The following is a 16308-nucleotide window of genomic DNA, read 5'->3' on the forward strand; positions in this document are numbered from 1 at the left end:
CCATGTGTAGCAACATGGATGGACCTTGAGGGTGTTATGCTGAGCGAAATAAGTCAGGCAGAGAAGGACAAATATCATATGTTTGCACGTATAGGAGGATTAGGAGGAACTTGACGGAGGAACAAGGGAGAGAAGAAGGGCGGAAATGGTGGGGGAAAGGGAGAGAGGCAAACCATGAGAGACTCTTGAATGCTGACAAAAACTGAGGACTGATGGATGTGGGGGGGAGGGGGGGATGGGCATGGAGGAGGGCACTTTGGGGATGAGCACTGAGTGTTATGTAGAAACTAATTTGACAATAAACTATTTGTAAAAAAAAAAAAAAAAAGAAATAGTTCATTGCATTTCACTTCCGTGGTGTTTTCTGATATTGGTGGCTTCCTGTTTCTGGTCTCCGAGCTCCACCCATGAGTTACTGAGTTTTGAAAAGTCTGGTGGGTGTTTTTCTCTAAACTCGGGCCATGATGTCAAGGGCTCTGGAGCCCTCGGTCCCTTTCTAATCTGGTTCTGGCCTGTCTCCAGTATTCCTGGGATGTAACATGAGGTCCCAAAGGCAGGCGTGGTTTACAGCTCTGGGATTTCTACTGCTGTTTCGTTTGCTCCTGGCAAAAGTTCAAGGTACTTTACATGAGTTGTGTGCCTGTGATTGTGCATGGGAGGCACGGTGAGATGGAAAAGGGGATATGAGTGGGGCTTAACCCTGAGAGTGGAGTGTGGTCTACAGGCGGCAGGTACTCCTAGGCTGGTAGCAGTGCTGTGGGGAACTTTCCTGAGCCTTGGAGATAAGACTCTCTCTTTTCTTCCCAAGAGGTCACGAAAAAACAAGACCCTGGGGAGACTGGGAAGTACGCTTCTTATATTTCGTTCCATGGCTTGTGGTCTGGGAAGGTCTTGTTTTTTGTTTTCTGTTGTTGTTGTTGCTTTTAAAAAATATATTTTGTTTCTATTAATTAATTATTTAATTATTTATTTGGAAAACGTTTTTATTTTTATTTTTGAGAGAGAGACACATAGACTACAAGTGGGGGAGGGGCAGAGAGAGAGAGAAGGGGAGACACAGAATCCCAAACAGGCTCCAGGCTCTGAACTGCCAGCACAAAGCCTGACACGGGGCTTGAACCCATTGACTGAGAGATCATGACCTGAACCGAAGTCTGAAGCTTAACTGACTGAGCCACTTAGGCATACCCTCCCCTCCCCGTTTTTTTTTTAAAATTGAATATCAGCTCCAAATGGATAACTGCCGCGTATTCTGCTAGATACACATTGTGTTCGCTGAGGCATTCTCCAATGCAGGGGCTGTGCCCTGAGCAAAGGTAAATGATGTTGTTATTCCCAAAGAGAGATAGAAACTGTAAGAAAGAAAACTTGCTCTAAGGTCTGTGAATGAGGATCTGAGCAGAGGCCTGGGGGCTTCAGTATCAAAGGAACACCCAAATCTAGTTGTTGAGAGTGAAAGGTCGTTCCTTTGCCAAGTGCTTGCTCTGGTTCCCCTCACATACCCCAGAACTGAGTTAGCATTCTTTTCTATTACGGCTGCTGGACCTCCCAGTACTTTTCTTTTCAGGTCATCTGAGAAGTGAGAGGTAAGCTATTATTTTTCTCACTATTCCCCTGAAGAAATATTCAGGTATTATCATGTTGTACCCTTGAAATGAATATATTGTCGTATGTCAGTTATACCTTAAGTTTGGAAATTACTTCCTTAAAAGGAAGAAACCATGTGCCTTGATTTTACAATGGTGAGAACTTTCTCTGCAGGGCCTCTTTTGTCTCCCAGAGTAGACTTTTAAGTATGAAATGATGATTCCTTTGGCCTGAGTCCCCACCTTCCCTGTTTTAATTTTGCTTCTCTACCAACAAGAAACATGGGTTGGCATAGGAAAGAGCTGCTTCATTTTCTATTGTAAACTACATGTTAACACAGGTATTTTATCCCAAGCAACCAGACACATAACCAACTACTTTTTCTGTTAGAATTAGGTCAAAATGGGGCGATTCAGTGGCTCAGTTGGTTGTATGTCTGATTCTTGATTTTGGCTTAGGTCGTGATCTCATGGGTCATGAGATTTTGTCATGACAAAATCTTGATTTGCCTTCCTAACAATTGCATATGTTAGAAGATAGGGAAAGTAACTGTAAAGAAGCCTATTATTTTGATTTAATTCTTTTTTTAATTTAAACTTAAAATAAAGTTTTTATTTATTTATTTTGAGAGAGAGAGCAGGGTAGGGACAGGAGAGAGGGAAAGAGAAAATCCCAAGCAGGTTCCACACTGTCAGCATATTAAGAAACACAGTTCATTGGTTACAAGTAATTACACTATAACTCAAATATCTACTTATAGTCTTTCTTTCTTTCTTTTCTTTTTTTTTTTTTTTTTACAAATAGTTTATTGTCAAGTTGGTTTCCATATAACACCCAGTGCTCATCCCCACAAGTGCCCTCCTCCATGCCCATCCCCCGCTCCTCCCCCACACCCATCAGTCCTCGGTTTGTTCAAGATTCTCTCATGGTTTGCTTCTCTCCCCCTCCCCCACTACTTCCCCCCTTCTTCTTCCCCATGGTCTTTCAAAAAATGTTAAAGAAATCCAAAATGTAAACTATAGCAACACTTCTTACCTCCACATTTTCTGTCCTTTCAGTCTTCTCAAATCTCCCCATCCATCTTCTGCTCAGGTAGTCTTACTCTTCTGAGACTCAATGCCCTAGCACCCCTATTTCCTAAACCAGCTTGAGTGGCTTTGGCCCTTTCTTATCTCCTCCTTTTCTCCCTGCCTCATCAGTCCAAACTGATCTTAAGAAGTAAACAAGAGAGAGAAGCTGAGTGGGAAGTAAACATATGAAAAAATATTTTTGACTAGTAGGAGGTCATGAAAAGAAAAAGACTGCGAGAACTTATGTCTACATTTTGTCTCATCCATCCATCCATCCATCCATCCATCCATCCATCCATCCATCGTGTATTAAACACCAAATGTCAACCAAATATTTTGGGGATTTAAAATTGAGCAAGACAGGGTCTTTGCCTTTGAGAAACTCACAAAATTAGTGACTGTGTCTGTTACAGTTTCTCCATGTCCCTTACACTAAATTTTGAAGTTATTTTGAGCATGTTGGGGATACCATTGCAAATACTATCTTCTTGTCCTTAGAAAGTAGCATCCATTCTCACAAGGGGAAAGGAGGCAAGGTATAACTGGGCCTGGATCATAGCTTGAGTCTATGTGCTCTGTGTTCTTCGTTCTTTCTTATGGGACTCAATGAGAAACTTGAGTTTCTCCAAGGAAACTTTAGGGAAGCTCTCTGTTCCAACAGAGGTGCTAGAACCTCTCTGTCTCATCACCACATGTACTAGGCAGTTTTGTGTTATCTCTTGTGCATACCAATGCCCTTTACTTTTAGACCATTAGGCTACAAGTGACAGCTGATTCAGGAGTTGCTACAGTTTTTTTTCTTTCTTTTTTTTGGACTTTAGGCCAAAAAGTTTTCTCACATTCTTCAGCATTTTAGATTCACTTATAAGCATCCATTTCTAAAAATATATATCATTAGTCTAGTCTTTATTTTACCACTATTTTGGTATAATAAGTTCAGTAGGCAGTTGTTAAACATCTTAATAACAGGCATAGCACTAGATGTTATGGATATAAAAATAACAGGATAATAATAAAATGATACATGATATTTATGGAATGTTTAATGATCTTATTCTAAGCACTTTATTTATATTAATTGATTATGTATACGAAGTTATATTCTAAGCATTTAGAATACATTCTAAACCTGTAACTCAGTTTTAGAGTTCTTCAGAGAAACTGAACAAGTAGCCTATGTACAAATATATAGAAAGAGATTTATTATGAGGAATTGTCTCATGCAATGATGGAAGCATAACCTATACTATGTACCTCTCTGTATGGAGAAGCGTCACAATCTGCCATCTGCAAGTTGGTGGCACAGGGAAGCTGGTGGCAGAATTTTGATCCCAACCTGTAGGCCAAGAACCATGGGGGCCAATGTCGTAGTAGGTCCCTGCCAAGTCCAAGGCCCAAGAGCCAGGAATGCTGATGCATGAGCATAGAAGAAGATGGACGTCCCAACTTCAGCAAAGAGCAACTTTGCCCTTATTCTGCTTTTTTTTTTTTTTTTTTTTTGTTCTTTTTGGGCCCTCAATGGATTGTGTGCCCACCACACTGGTAAGGGTGATCTTTTAAACTCAGTATACCAATTCAAATGCTAACCTCTTCCAGAAGCACCCTCATGGACACATCCAGAAACAATATTTTACCATCTATCTGGGCATCCCTTAACCCAGTCAAGATGACACATAAACAGTCAAAAATTCTGTGAGATAATTACTAAATTAAAGGTAGAGACATTAGGTAACATGCTCAAGGTTACACAGCTGGAAAGTAGCATAGCCAGGGTTTGAACTGAGGCAGTCTGATTCTAGAATCCATGCTCTTAACTATCACACTATAATGGAAAATGACCTTAGACTAATAGGACACACTTCTTGTCTTTGGGAAGCTTATAGTCTGGTGATAGAAGCAGGTAGTAGACATTAAACAGAGCATTTCAATATCATATGAGTGCTAAGATAAAGGCATGCACAGGATGTTGTATCTTTCCTTCCTCCCTCCCTCACCACCTATGTGTACCAATTCCAAAAAGATCATTCTGGTGCTTGGCTATCACTTCTTACTGAGAAATGAAGTAGTGGCTAATTGTGGGTTGAGCTATCTTCTTGAGCATGTGTCTGATCTTTGTTGAAGATTCTGGCAAGGATGACCTAGGCCAGTAGTTCTTAGCTGACATGGGGTGAGACATTTGACCATATCTGAAGACACTTTTGACTGTCACATCTGGAGAAGTGCTACTGGTAGGTAGTGGGCAGAGGCCAGGATTCTGCTGAACATCCTGTAATGCACAAGGACAGGCCCTAAAATAGGGAATTATCTGGCCTAAAATGTCAATAGTGCCAAGGTTGAAAAACATTGATCTAGGCTCTCAATTGCCACCACTTCTATTAATTCACATAGAAAAAATTAACAGAATGAGAACAAGCCTAGAATATATGTCTGGGGATTTTAAAATCCTGAAGGCAATGTCCTGATTTGCTGTGCTCCAAGAGATCAGAGGCCCTGTCTACATTGTTGATATCAGAGCCTCACACAGTGCCAGGCATACAATGGTTGTTCAAATACTGCAGTTTGCACTGAATTGATTATTTCACAGTGATTATAATGTGTAGAATGGATCAATCAGAAGCCCTGTGGAAATGAATGCCTAAGTATGTCTACATATGTACTAGGCACAGAGTAAGTGCTTGATAAATGTTTGTTGAATGGAGAGGTGGATGGTTGGAAGGATTAATAAAGAGAAACTTGAAAGCCCTGAGGACACAAGCATTTTTAATTTTTTATCAGTTGAAGAGAGTTCTTTTGGAAATGATAGATTTGTGGAAAGTGAACAGTTATATATATATATATATATATATATATATATATGATGTTGATCAATAGGCTGAGGTTTTGTGTGATAGTATATGAGACCATAGTTAATATAGATCATATTTCCTTTTTCCTCTACCACTAGCTTCTTTCTACTACTCTTTCTCAGCCTATATACAGATATTGATATCTATCTATCTACTATCTATCTATCATCTATCTATCTATCTATCTATCTATCTATCTATCTATCTACTATCTATCTATCTATTTATCATCTATCTATCTATCTATCTATCTATCTATCTATCTATCTACATCTACTTTGTTCTTCTCCCTCCACAAAGAGTCAACAGATCTCCCCTTCATCTTGCATCCTCTTGGCTATCATCTTGTCTTTTCCTTGCCATAACCAAACAAGGTTTGGGTGTCCTCATGAAAAAAGAACAGAAGAGCAAACACAAATAGGAAAAAAATGAGGTTAGTTAGAATGAGAAAAGAAATATTAATGTGTCACAAGTTTCCCAAAGATGAGAAATACTACAAAAATTACGAACACCAGAAAAATAGCATATTTTTATGAATGAAATGTCTTCACACTTCTAGAATACTTTGACACTGAACAGCTCTGGTTCTCATTCAATTCAAACTTTGCTTCTTCTCTACTTTCCACCTACTGCTAGAGAATTCAATTGAAGGATCATGGAACACAAGCCCAGAGAGGGGATGTGACTTGTCACCATTTTATTTGGAAGTCTACTGGTATGAGAGCAAGGGAGAGAGCGGAAGACAGCTTTAGGGTCATTTTTTTTGTATCTTCACGGGGGGTGGGGGGGAGAACTAGGTGAATTATCAGCAGCATCCCATTGCCCATTCCTCAAGCTGCAGCTTTCATTAGCCCCTCTGGTGAAGACCATACTCACTGCTTCCAAGCCAAAACCCCTTCCTTCTTCCCTGTCCCACAGCTCAGGCCAAAGCCTGGGCCGCTGAACTGCTCTGCCCTCTCGAAGATTGTTCTCACTCTCATTCACAGATCCTTCAAATCAAGTGATTGCCATCTCTGGCAGCAACGTGACTCTGAAAATCTATAATTTGTCTGATGAATTCAAACAACTCACCTGGTTTTACAACGACAACCAGAAGATTGCAGAATGGGAGGCTGGTGAAATTATCTACTTCAAGTCTAGGTTTAAGGACAGAGTCATTCTTGGTAAAGACTATGAACTGTACATCTATAACATCCAGAAAGAGGACAGCAGCAAGTATATCCTGCTGGAGTTGAAGGAGTCTGGGATAGAGGTACCTCACCACATCTCACTGACGGTGCTTGGTGAGTTTGGGGATCCCCACTCCAGGGCCCCGGATGGACCCCTGGGAGGTTTCCCTGCATTCATGGGGACTTTCTCTGGCAGAGGAACTTCAGGACAGGCTTAATTCATTTCTCCTGGAGCCAGTTCCTCTGAGGAGTGAACCTGGGTAGGCAGAACCCAAACTGATAGCCTTGGGACATTTAAAACTTCTGGCATTCACGTGTCTGAGATGTGAAGAGAGAGAAAACCACAAAAGTGGTTTCTTCTCTCTTCTCTTCAGGCTCTCCTGCAATCAACTCAAATCAGTTCTGAGCTTGTCTTAATGATATACCTGAACACAGACTTCATCAGACTCAAGGAAAAAGATACAAGAGATAAAGAATGGAGTAGGGGCTGTTAAAGGAAGACTATTTACCTTTCAGAATGGATGGGACAAAAACTTCCACTCGTAGCTCCAGCCTAACTGGTATATGTGGAATAAGGACTAAGATATTATACTTGGAATCAGATAGACCTGGGTTAAAAACTCTGGTTACTAGCTCATTTACTAGTTGTGTGACCTTGGAGAAAGATCTTAACATCTCTGTGCCCATATTAGATAAATTTCTTTTGATGGCAAGTTAACAGAAGCTAGTTTAATATAAATTTGGCCAAAAAAATCTATTAAAGACACTAGACCTATTTAAAACAATTCAAGGGACCTAAAAGAGGTTAAAAAAAAAAAAGTCTGAACAGAAGGAAACATGAGGCCAGTCCAGAGTCCCCAGTCTTAGGAATCTGTGGAGTAGGCCTCTGGATTCCTGCCATTTACATGACTTACTCTCAAGGCCTAGACTTTTGTAACTCTTGGTTTAAACTCTCAGAATTTATTTATTTATTTATAGTTTAACGTTTATGTATTTATTTTGAGAGAAAGAGACCGTGAACAGGGAGGGGGAGGAAAAGAGGGAGAGAGAGAATCCCTAGCAGGCTCTACAACATTAGCAAGGAGCCTGGCATGGGGCTGGATCTCACGAACTGTGAGATCATGACCTGAGCCAAAATCAAGAGTCACTTCACTGACCGAGTCACCCCCTTTAGGCACCCCTAAATTCTCAGAATTTAAAGAGAGAAACTGATGAATCCAAGTTGGTTCAGGTATGTATACCTGATGGAAACATTTATGGCCCAAAGGGTCAGGATATAAAGCAGAAACATGGTTCTTGGGGATATCTCCCTGGCACTGAGGTAAATAATTATTGGAGAAGAGGGGCAAGGCAGACATCCCAGACAGGTGAGACCTGAGAGCCGTGGGGACTCCATATTTGAGGATACTTATATCTTGCTTTTAGGACGTTATAAGAATCAAAGTCAATAATAATCAAAAGTCAACGTCAAAAAGTGCAAGCAAGTGTTCTTTTTCAAGACCAAATCATTTTAGCATGCTGTTTCCTTCTTCCAGATAATTACCAAAAATATGAATACAAAGTCTCTAGAAAATACTCAGAATATATCTGTAATGTTCTTTCTCCCTTGAAACAGTGTAAATGAAGAGTGTCATGTACAATTAGGTCCCACGAGCTCACCCGTCCCTGTTCTAAGAGGCTGGAGGACCCTCCTTGCTCACTTCCTCCAAGTCACATGGTCTGAAAATTTGGGAGGTTCTGGGAACAAGAAAGAGTCAAAATCTCTTACAGTGGTGTTAAGAAAAGCCCAAATTTGTATCATTAACCAACTTCTGTGGCAGATAGTACCACCACAGCCATTTCCAAGTTCCTAATGGTTTCATAATCAGCTTGCAAAATTTCTGAATATTTTAAATTCCAAAAGCTGGTGTGAGGTAAGCACACCTGCCTGAAGATAAGACCATCAGGATGGAGTTAGCAGAAAACTCATTGTTCAGTACAGCCCTTGGATTTCTGATATCTTAAAGGGGGAATCTTGGAGCCAGAGTCCCTGCTGTCTCAAAAAAATCTCATCCACAAAGTGCCTGGTGTATGCTTCTCAGTGTGTAAAATGTGGAAGATATGGAAGACACCAAGCTAGGCCACAGGACATGGCAAAAAACATTATGAAAATTGCTCAGTTCAAGTGTGCAAGGAAAGATCAGCAATCTGAGGGGCATTTCATATAGGAGATGTGCCTAGAGTTCAGGAGGCCAGGCAGGCAGAACCCTCCCATCTCCCCTCACACACTTGCAGTTAGAGGCAAGCTCTGGGATGGTCAATTCTCTGGCACATTTAATCCTTTGACACCTAAGAGGCACCGATTCTGCAGGGGTTTTACCCATGGCCAGAATGAAAAGGACCCAGAGGGTCTCAGTTAAAGTGTCCCTAGCAAAGGAAGGAGCATGTGCTGGGATTACCTTTTATCCCATCTGGTGGCAGGAAGACAGCAGCAATGATGATGTGACCTCCAACATGCATATAACACTTGCACCTGCAGAAAGTACTTCCTCATGGATGATGCCATTTTATCTCACTCACATGGTGCTATGAGGTGGAGTCAGTTTACCAATGGGAAGGAAATTCAAGGGGATAATTATCTTGATAATGTCACTCCATGAGAGCCAGGACCCAGGCTGGTCTCACTCCAAAGCTACTGTTTTTTCCTTTGTATCTCATAACTACTCCATCCACCCATCCACCCACCCACCTATCCATCCATCCAACCATGCATCCATCCATCCATCCATCCTTTCGTCAGATACTTATAGAATTCCTGCTATGTGGCAGGCACTGTACTAAACCCTGAGATACCAAAGGGTATCTCAGACACAATGCTGTTCATCATGGCTAATGTGTGCTGGGGGTTACATGAGGCTCTTCTCTGTTCTGCCAGAGTCCAGGAAAGGGCTTTGCGGTATGTTGGATAGTACCTCCTACCCCAGGACTCTTGCTGAATCTGAGCCCAAGAGCTCTTGAAGACAGACGGACCAAGATGCCAACTCTGGGCTGGTGCTGGAGAAGGATCCTCAAGTAGCTCAGACAGTTGGGATACCAAGTCTGACCTCAGCCAATCTCTGCTGTTCTCTCTGGCCCACCTGTAGTCATAACCCCATTTTGGTTCTGGGTGCATGGCTGCCTCCCTCCCCCCACACTGCCAGATACATTTTAGCTTCACCTCTAAGGAGCAGCCCTTCCAGTCTGAATTTCCAGAGGTCAAAGCTGCTCACTGGCTCCCTCTGTAGGGGCCTCTTCTCCATGACACCACAGCTCCCTTTGTATCTTAGCCAAATGCTTGTAGCATCAGTACCTCATAAATACATAAACCCATTGTCTCATCTTACAACATCCTCTTTGTCTTCAGATCCAGTACCTAAACCTTTCATAAAGATCGAGAAGAGAGAGGAAGTGAACAACAGCTGTCATCTGAAACTGTTGTGTGAAATCTCAGACGACCGGTCTGTAAACTACACCTGGTATGGGGACTTGGAAGCATTTCCAACAGCCTTCCATAGTAATGTGCTTGAAATCACTATTAATCCACAAAAGTACTCTGGAAGTTACACCTGCCAAATCAGCAATGCTGTCAGCAGCAAGAATGATACAATCTACTTCACTTTACCCTGTACTCTGTGTAAGAAATATTCCCAAGGGAGCTGAGGGCGGGTATGGGTAACTAGTTTTGTCTTGGATGAAGAAAGGTGTGGGAATCCTATTCAGCATCCTGCTTGTGTGGAGAATCCCAAAGGCATCTGTGAGACCCAGGAGATGGGTTCTACCCCGGGCTCTGCCACCACCTCACCTGGCTTTTGTGGAGCTTGTTGTCCTTGCTTGCAAAGGGAGGCTGAAGCTCCTACTCTGCTCTAACAATGCATGGTCCTAGAATCTGAGGCCTGGAAAATTGTAGGACAATCTGAGATGCTAGCATTGAGCAGGGAAAAAAACACAAGGGGAAGAGCAGACCAGACCCAGTTGAGCAGGTGCATGAGGGGTTTCTGGAAGACAGCCTAAATCAGCAAAGGCAAGAAGGATCAAGTAGGTGAGCACAAGCCAGAAGAAGTGGTAAACAGGGGCAAAGGCCTTATCCTAAGGTAGAGACTCTCTGCTCTTTAGAAAGACAGACTCTGAGTTTCATGTTCCAGATTCCTCTGTCTCTTGGGAGGATCCACTCACTTAAGCATCTCTCCTGGCTCTCTGTCAAGTCTACACAAGTCCCGTAGAGGGGTAGCTGGGATCAGGCAGTAAGCTCATAAGTTTTAGAGTCAGACATCTGGGGGCAATCCTGGGATTGTCATTTAGTAGAGAGGAAAGTTTCTTCACTGCTCCAAGTCATATCCTTCTCCAAGTTGTGTCCTTCCTAAATAACAGACAAAATAGTAATCCTTATCTCATTCTGTATAAGGATTAAATGAGACAGTACAGATAACTTACCTAGCACAGTGCCTGATAAGTCTTCAATGAATGGTACTTAAATTACATCTAGTTTCTTCAATTCTGGAAACACTAGGAGTTTGGGGGAACCCCTTAATAAATTTGAATTACTATCTCCAACATTCTGGGTCCTGTACTTTCCATACCTCTAAAATCACATCCCTGAGTATCCACATCCACATTCATATTCTTCCAGAATAACTCATACCTGTGGTGCCAACATTTACCTGAGTTCCCTGACATGCATCAGGGACCATGGCCCACAGAGACACTGCTCTTTCACGGTCTTCCTTGACGCTGTCTACTCACCCACCTGTACTGATTTCTTCACCTCTGCTCCCACATGTGGCTTATGGAAACTGTACGCACTTATTTATTCTTCCCAACTGACTGGCCATGCCTCTTCTAGTATCTCCTGCCACCACAGACCTGACGGGACAGTTTGGTGTCCGACCATGAGACCATCTTCATATCACCAGCACACACCTGAGGTCCAGAAAAAGAAAGAGACATAGTCCCTGTCCTTTATAAGATGAAGGTGACTGCTCATCTACAGAGAAGAGGAAAATAATAATACAGCCCTTTTTATTTTGGAAGGGCTAAACCAATCTTGTCACTTTTTAGCCACCCAAATTATTTTAGCAAAGCATTCCTAATTTCCCTTCCCTACTTTATCACCCATTCCCTTTTTAAAAATTTTCTGCTCCCTCCTCTCCTCTGTTCTTACCCCTTCTCTTCTCTTCCCTTCTTTTCTCTCTTCTCTTTCTCTTTTTTCCTTTTAGTAGGTGTAGATGGTGAGTGGGGTGGAAAAACAGAGAGGGGAAGTAATACTTCCTTCCCTGAAGTCTAGACACCTAAGTGTTTGGCATTTTCTTGCTCTTTCAGCCAGATCCTCTGGAGTTTCCTGGATTGCAACGTGGCTAGTGGTCATTATACCCATTGTTCCTGCCCTTCTATGGACCTGACATGAGCTGCTCTAACTCAGGGGTGAAGCTTGAAGATGGCTGGGTCTTGCCTTCATCAGCCAGAAAAGAGCTCTGATTATATGGGATGACATAAAGTGTGCTGTTGAATCTACAAGGATTTTCAAATTAAAAAAAATTAGAGTTAAAGAGTACCTGGGTGGCTCAATTGGTTAAGCATCTGACTCTTGGTTTCAGCTCAGGTCATGATCTCACAGTTTCATGAGTTCAAGCCCCCACATAAGGCTTTATACTGGAAGTGTGGAGCCTCCTTGAGATTCTCACTCTCTCTCTCTCTCTGCCCCTCTCCCATTCACGCTGTCTCTGTCTCTATCAAAATAAATAAACTAAAAAATATTTTTTAACGTCTATTTTGAGAGATAGAGAGAGAGCGAGAGAGCGAGAGAGAGAGCAGGGGAGGGGCAAAGAGAGAGGGAGACTCAGGTTCCAGGCTCCTATCCATCAGCACAGAGCCCGATGCAGGGCTTGAACACACAAGCTGTGAGATCAAGACCTGAGCTGAAGTCGGATGCTTAACCAACTGAGTCACCCAGGTGCCCCAAAATAATAAATAAACTTTAAAAATAAATAAATAAAAAATAAAAACCTACAGCTAATATTTTATTTTATCTTCCTAGTTATTTCCCAACACACAAATATAGATACACATGCATTCTTTCCACCAGAAGATGTGATCAAACTATGTTTTCTTGTTTAAATAAATATTTGATAGGACCATCAACGTCAAGCTGTCAAACAATGCCTGCTCCATTGATCTGAACAATCGAGATACAAAGTGGAAGAGCCTGGGATCATGGGCTCCTTCTGGTGTGTCAGGAGGAGTTAATTTGTGTAATCCCTGACTCTTGGTCCCACATCCATATCTGACTTCCTGGGGTTTCAGCTTCTCCCACCCCCAAATTCTGGCCTCCTCTCTGAGGAGCATGCTCATTCGGTTTCCTGGGAGTATGGGGTCAGGCTTACCCCTCAGGAGTGAGCATGAAGCTTTGCGACGTAAAAAGAGTCCCTCCCAAGCTTTTCCTGGGGAGCTGAGCAACTCTACTCCCTTTGTGTGCGACTCTTCAAACCCTACCTGTGTCATGGGATCTAATAAAACCATCAAATGGACAAAATGTAATCACTAGTGTCTTCCAATGCAGGAAGGTGGGAGGCCACGGGCCTAGCGCTGACAGAACACACATTTCTGCTGGGTGTTCCCCTCCTCCAAGGCTTGTGTGGGCCTAGAGCCAAGAAGGCCCTTCAAGGATGTGTAACTGCCCTTCTGGTAACTGCCCCACCACAGACCACTTTCCTTCTATACCAAACCAGCCTTCCCTGCCATCTAGCTCTCCTCTGTGGAAGAAAATGCTGTGTGTTCGCCAAACATTCTCATTTTCCTCCTGGGCTGTCCTGGTTAATTGTATGTGTTAACTTGACTGGGCCACAGTGGTGTCCCGATGTGTGGTCCCACATTATTCTGTGTGTGCCTGTGAGGGTTTTCTGGATAAGATTAACATTTGAATCAGTAGACTGAGTAAAATAGATTATCATCCCTAAAGTGCATGGGTTTCATCCGGTCAGGTAACGGTGTGAGCAGGCTCACCCTCCCACAAGTGTGGGAGAATTACTTCTAACTCCTTTTGAGCTGGGACAATTTTTCTTTCCTGCCTTCAGACGCCATCAGCAATCCTGGGTCTCCAGCTTGATGACTCAAATCTTGGGACTTGTCAGCTTCCATAATTGAGCCAATTCCTTATAATAAATCTGTGAGTGAGTGAGTGAGTGTGTGTGTGTGTGTGTGTGTGTGCATACGTGCGTCTCCTATTTGTCTGTTTCTCTGCAGAGCCCTGACTAATACATGGGCCAATGGAAAAGCTAACTTTCTCAGGTCCTTTTTCATTTAATTTGGGTCATGTGACTGGTTTTAGTCAGTAGAAAATGGATGGAATTGATGAGACAGGAAGTGAGGGACTCTGAGGAGTGGAGCCACATAGCAAAAGGGACCTGGATCCAAGCCATTGTATGGAAGGCAGCTGCCTGGTTTATATTGAACACGTGTAAGAAAGTTTGGATTTTGTTTGTTACCACAAGATAGCCTTGACTCCAGAAGACGCCTATATATCCTTCAGCCTCATCTGTGGTCTCATTCCAGCCTCAACTCTTATCAGCTGGCACCCTCCAATGGGAACGTCTAGGTCTCTTTTTTGCATGCAACGTCTCTCCCTTTCCCCTTGCTTCTTCTTGGCAGAAGAGGAGGTTTTCTTGAGGACACACACACACACACACACCAATGGAGTCAAAAATCATCTCTGGGGGAAAACAGTAAGAGAAAAGAAATGTCGCTTTATATCATAAATAAGCAGAGTCCTCAGCTGCTAAAGAACAGACACAAGTTTTGATTGGTTCTAGTTACTTGAAGACCTGAAGACAAATCCCCACCTTTGATGGCCCAGGTCACCAATACCAACTATACCCTGACTCTCTCTCTCTCAAGACAGTGACAGATACTTAATTTGCTGGGCTTGGTGCATAATTAAAATGTGGGACTCCCCTTCACCCCCCTCATTCAAAAAGCAAGAAAAAAGTGCCATTAGATGTACTAAAAGATAAACTTTTTCTCTTTATTCTACAGACTCTCTGTACTTGGGATGATTTTTTTAAATTGCTATTAAATGTTCTAAGTGAAGGAAATTGAACATTTAAGTTATTATTGTGAATTTTATTGTTTAAATTGTGCAATGTCAATTTTGAATGAAATACAAGAATATTTATTCGTTTGTGGAATAATTGAAATTACTCAATTCGTATTTTGTAGCTTATGCATACATGTGCATTTTGTTTTTTCCAGAGCAATAGAAATAATTCAAGAAAACCCCTAACTTAACTGTTTTCATGTTACTTCTCATGAACACTCATTTTCCCAACACTCTCTGGAAGCCACTGGTTTTCATGATACAATTCATTTGTAGTCATTTTGAGTCTCCGTGAACTCTTGTACATCATTGATCCACTACTTCTATACTCATGGGGTACCATGAATGCTGCATTTGGATGAGGCAGCCTGAACTGGATGGACATGCACCCTGCATGCATTTCCTCTACTCATGTACATGAGTACATGTTCCATTGTACCAAAGGACTTCATTTAAAAAACATAGGTTGAAAGATGAAATTATTAAGAATTTAATAATATCAAGATGGTGACAGCAGAGTATCAGACCAAGTGTTTTTGCACCAAACCCTCTGAACATAGGGTTGCAGCTGGGTTGGCCTCAAGGACTCCTGATACATTACACCAAGACAATACCTTCTCTGGGAGTTCTAGTTCAAGGACCAAGCCCAGTTCTCATGGATTCCCCAGTGTCTCATAGGTTTCTGTACATCAAAACTTGGTGGGGTGATTATCAGCAAACTCAAGTGTTTAAAAAAAAAAAAAAAAGAGGACCTGGGTGTCTTAGTTGGTTAAGCATCTGACTTCGGCTCCGGTCATAATCTCACAGTTCACGGGTTCAAGCCCTGCTGGACAGTTTGGAGCCTGGAGCTTGTTTCAGATTCTGTGTCTCCCTCTCTCTCTGCCCCTCCTCCACTTATGCTCTGTCTCTCTTTCTCTCTCAAAACTACATAAACATTAAAAACAAAAAAAAAGAGGTCAAAAATGGAGTCACATGTGCCCCTGTTGCCAAACCAAGATTTAAACCTATCAATTACAGTTTCAACCCAGGAGAGGTCCTGGGTTGAGCCAGTCAATCTGGAATTACCAGATTACCTCATTGCTAGTGAGGTCATCTGCCTGACAGACCCTTGCTGTTCCCTAAAGGAAGGTGATTTTGCCTGAAACAATCCGCTCTTTGCTAGTAACTTGTTCTGCTCCCTTCTGCCTATGAAAGTCTCATGTTGTACTGCTCCTCAGAGCTTCTTTGTATTTGCAAATGGAATGCTGCCCAACTCATGAATAAAGCCAATAAGATCTTTAAAATTTACTCAGTTGAATTTTTTATTTTTATTTTTTAACACAAGCATTTGTCTTTGTGTAAAGAAGATATCTCACCATTTGGGCAAAGTCCTCACCAAGAACTGCCTCATGTGAAATCCCCAGGTAAGATCTTTGCCATCCTCCCGCTGGCCACTCTGGTGAGCTCTGCAACACTGCCCTCTGCTGGTTCCACTGCAGCCAGTTAGGTCAGTGCTACCCAAACTTTCACTTGAACTGCAGCAAACCTGGGCA

The 16308-nt window shown here is 42.3% G+C and overlaps 1 protein-coding gene across 1 annotated transcript; it reads left to right on the forward strand.

Annotated features, from left to right (window-relative positions):
* The first annotated feature begins 424 nt into the window (after positions 1 to 424).
* CD48 (CD48 molecule) lies at positions 425 to 12269 on the forward strand. The gene is made up of 4 exons (XM_039246503.1): positions 425 to 618; positions 6490 to 6786; positions 10055 to 10324; positions 12007 to 12269. Exons 1-4 carry the CDS (start codon positions 540 to 542, stop codon positions 12084 to 12086), a joined length of 726 nt encoding a protein of 241 aa, XP_039102434.1. The 5' UTR covers positions 425 to 539; the 3' UTR covers positions 12087 to 12269.
* The last annotated feature ends 4039 nt before the right edge of the window (positions 12270 to 16308 follow it).

The sequence above is a fragment of the Hyaena hyaena genome, unplaced genomic scaffold, assembly GCF_003009895.1.
Source record: "Hyaena hyaena isolate Hyena2069 unplaced genomic scaffold, ASM300989v1 scaffold_281, whole genome shotgun sequence".
NCBI lineage: Eukaryota > Metazoa > Chordata > Mammalia > Carnivora > Hyaenidae > Hyaena > Hyaena hyaena.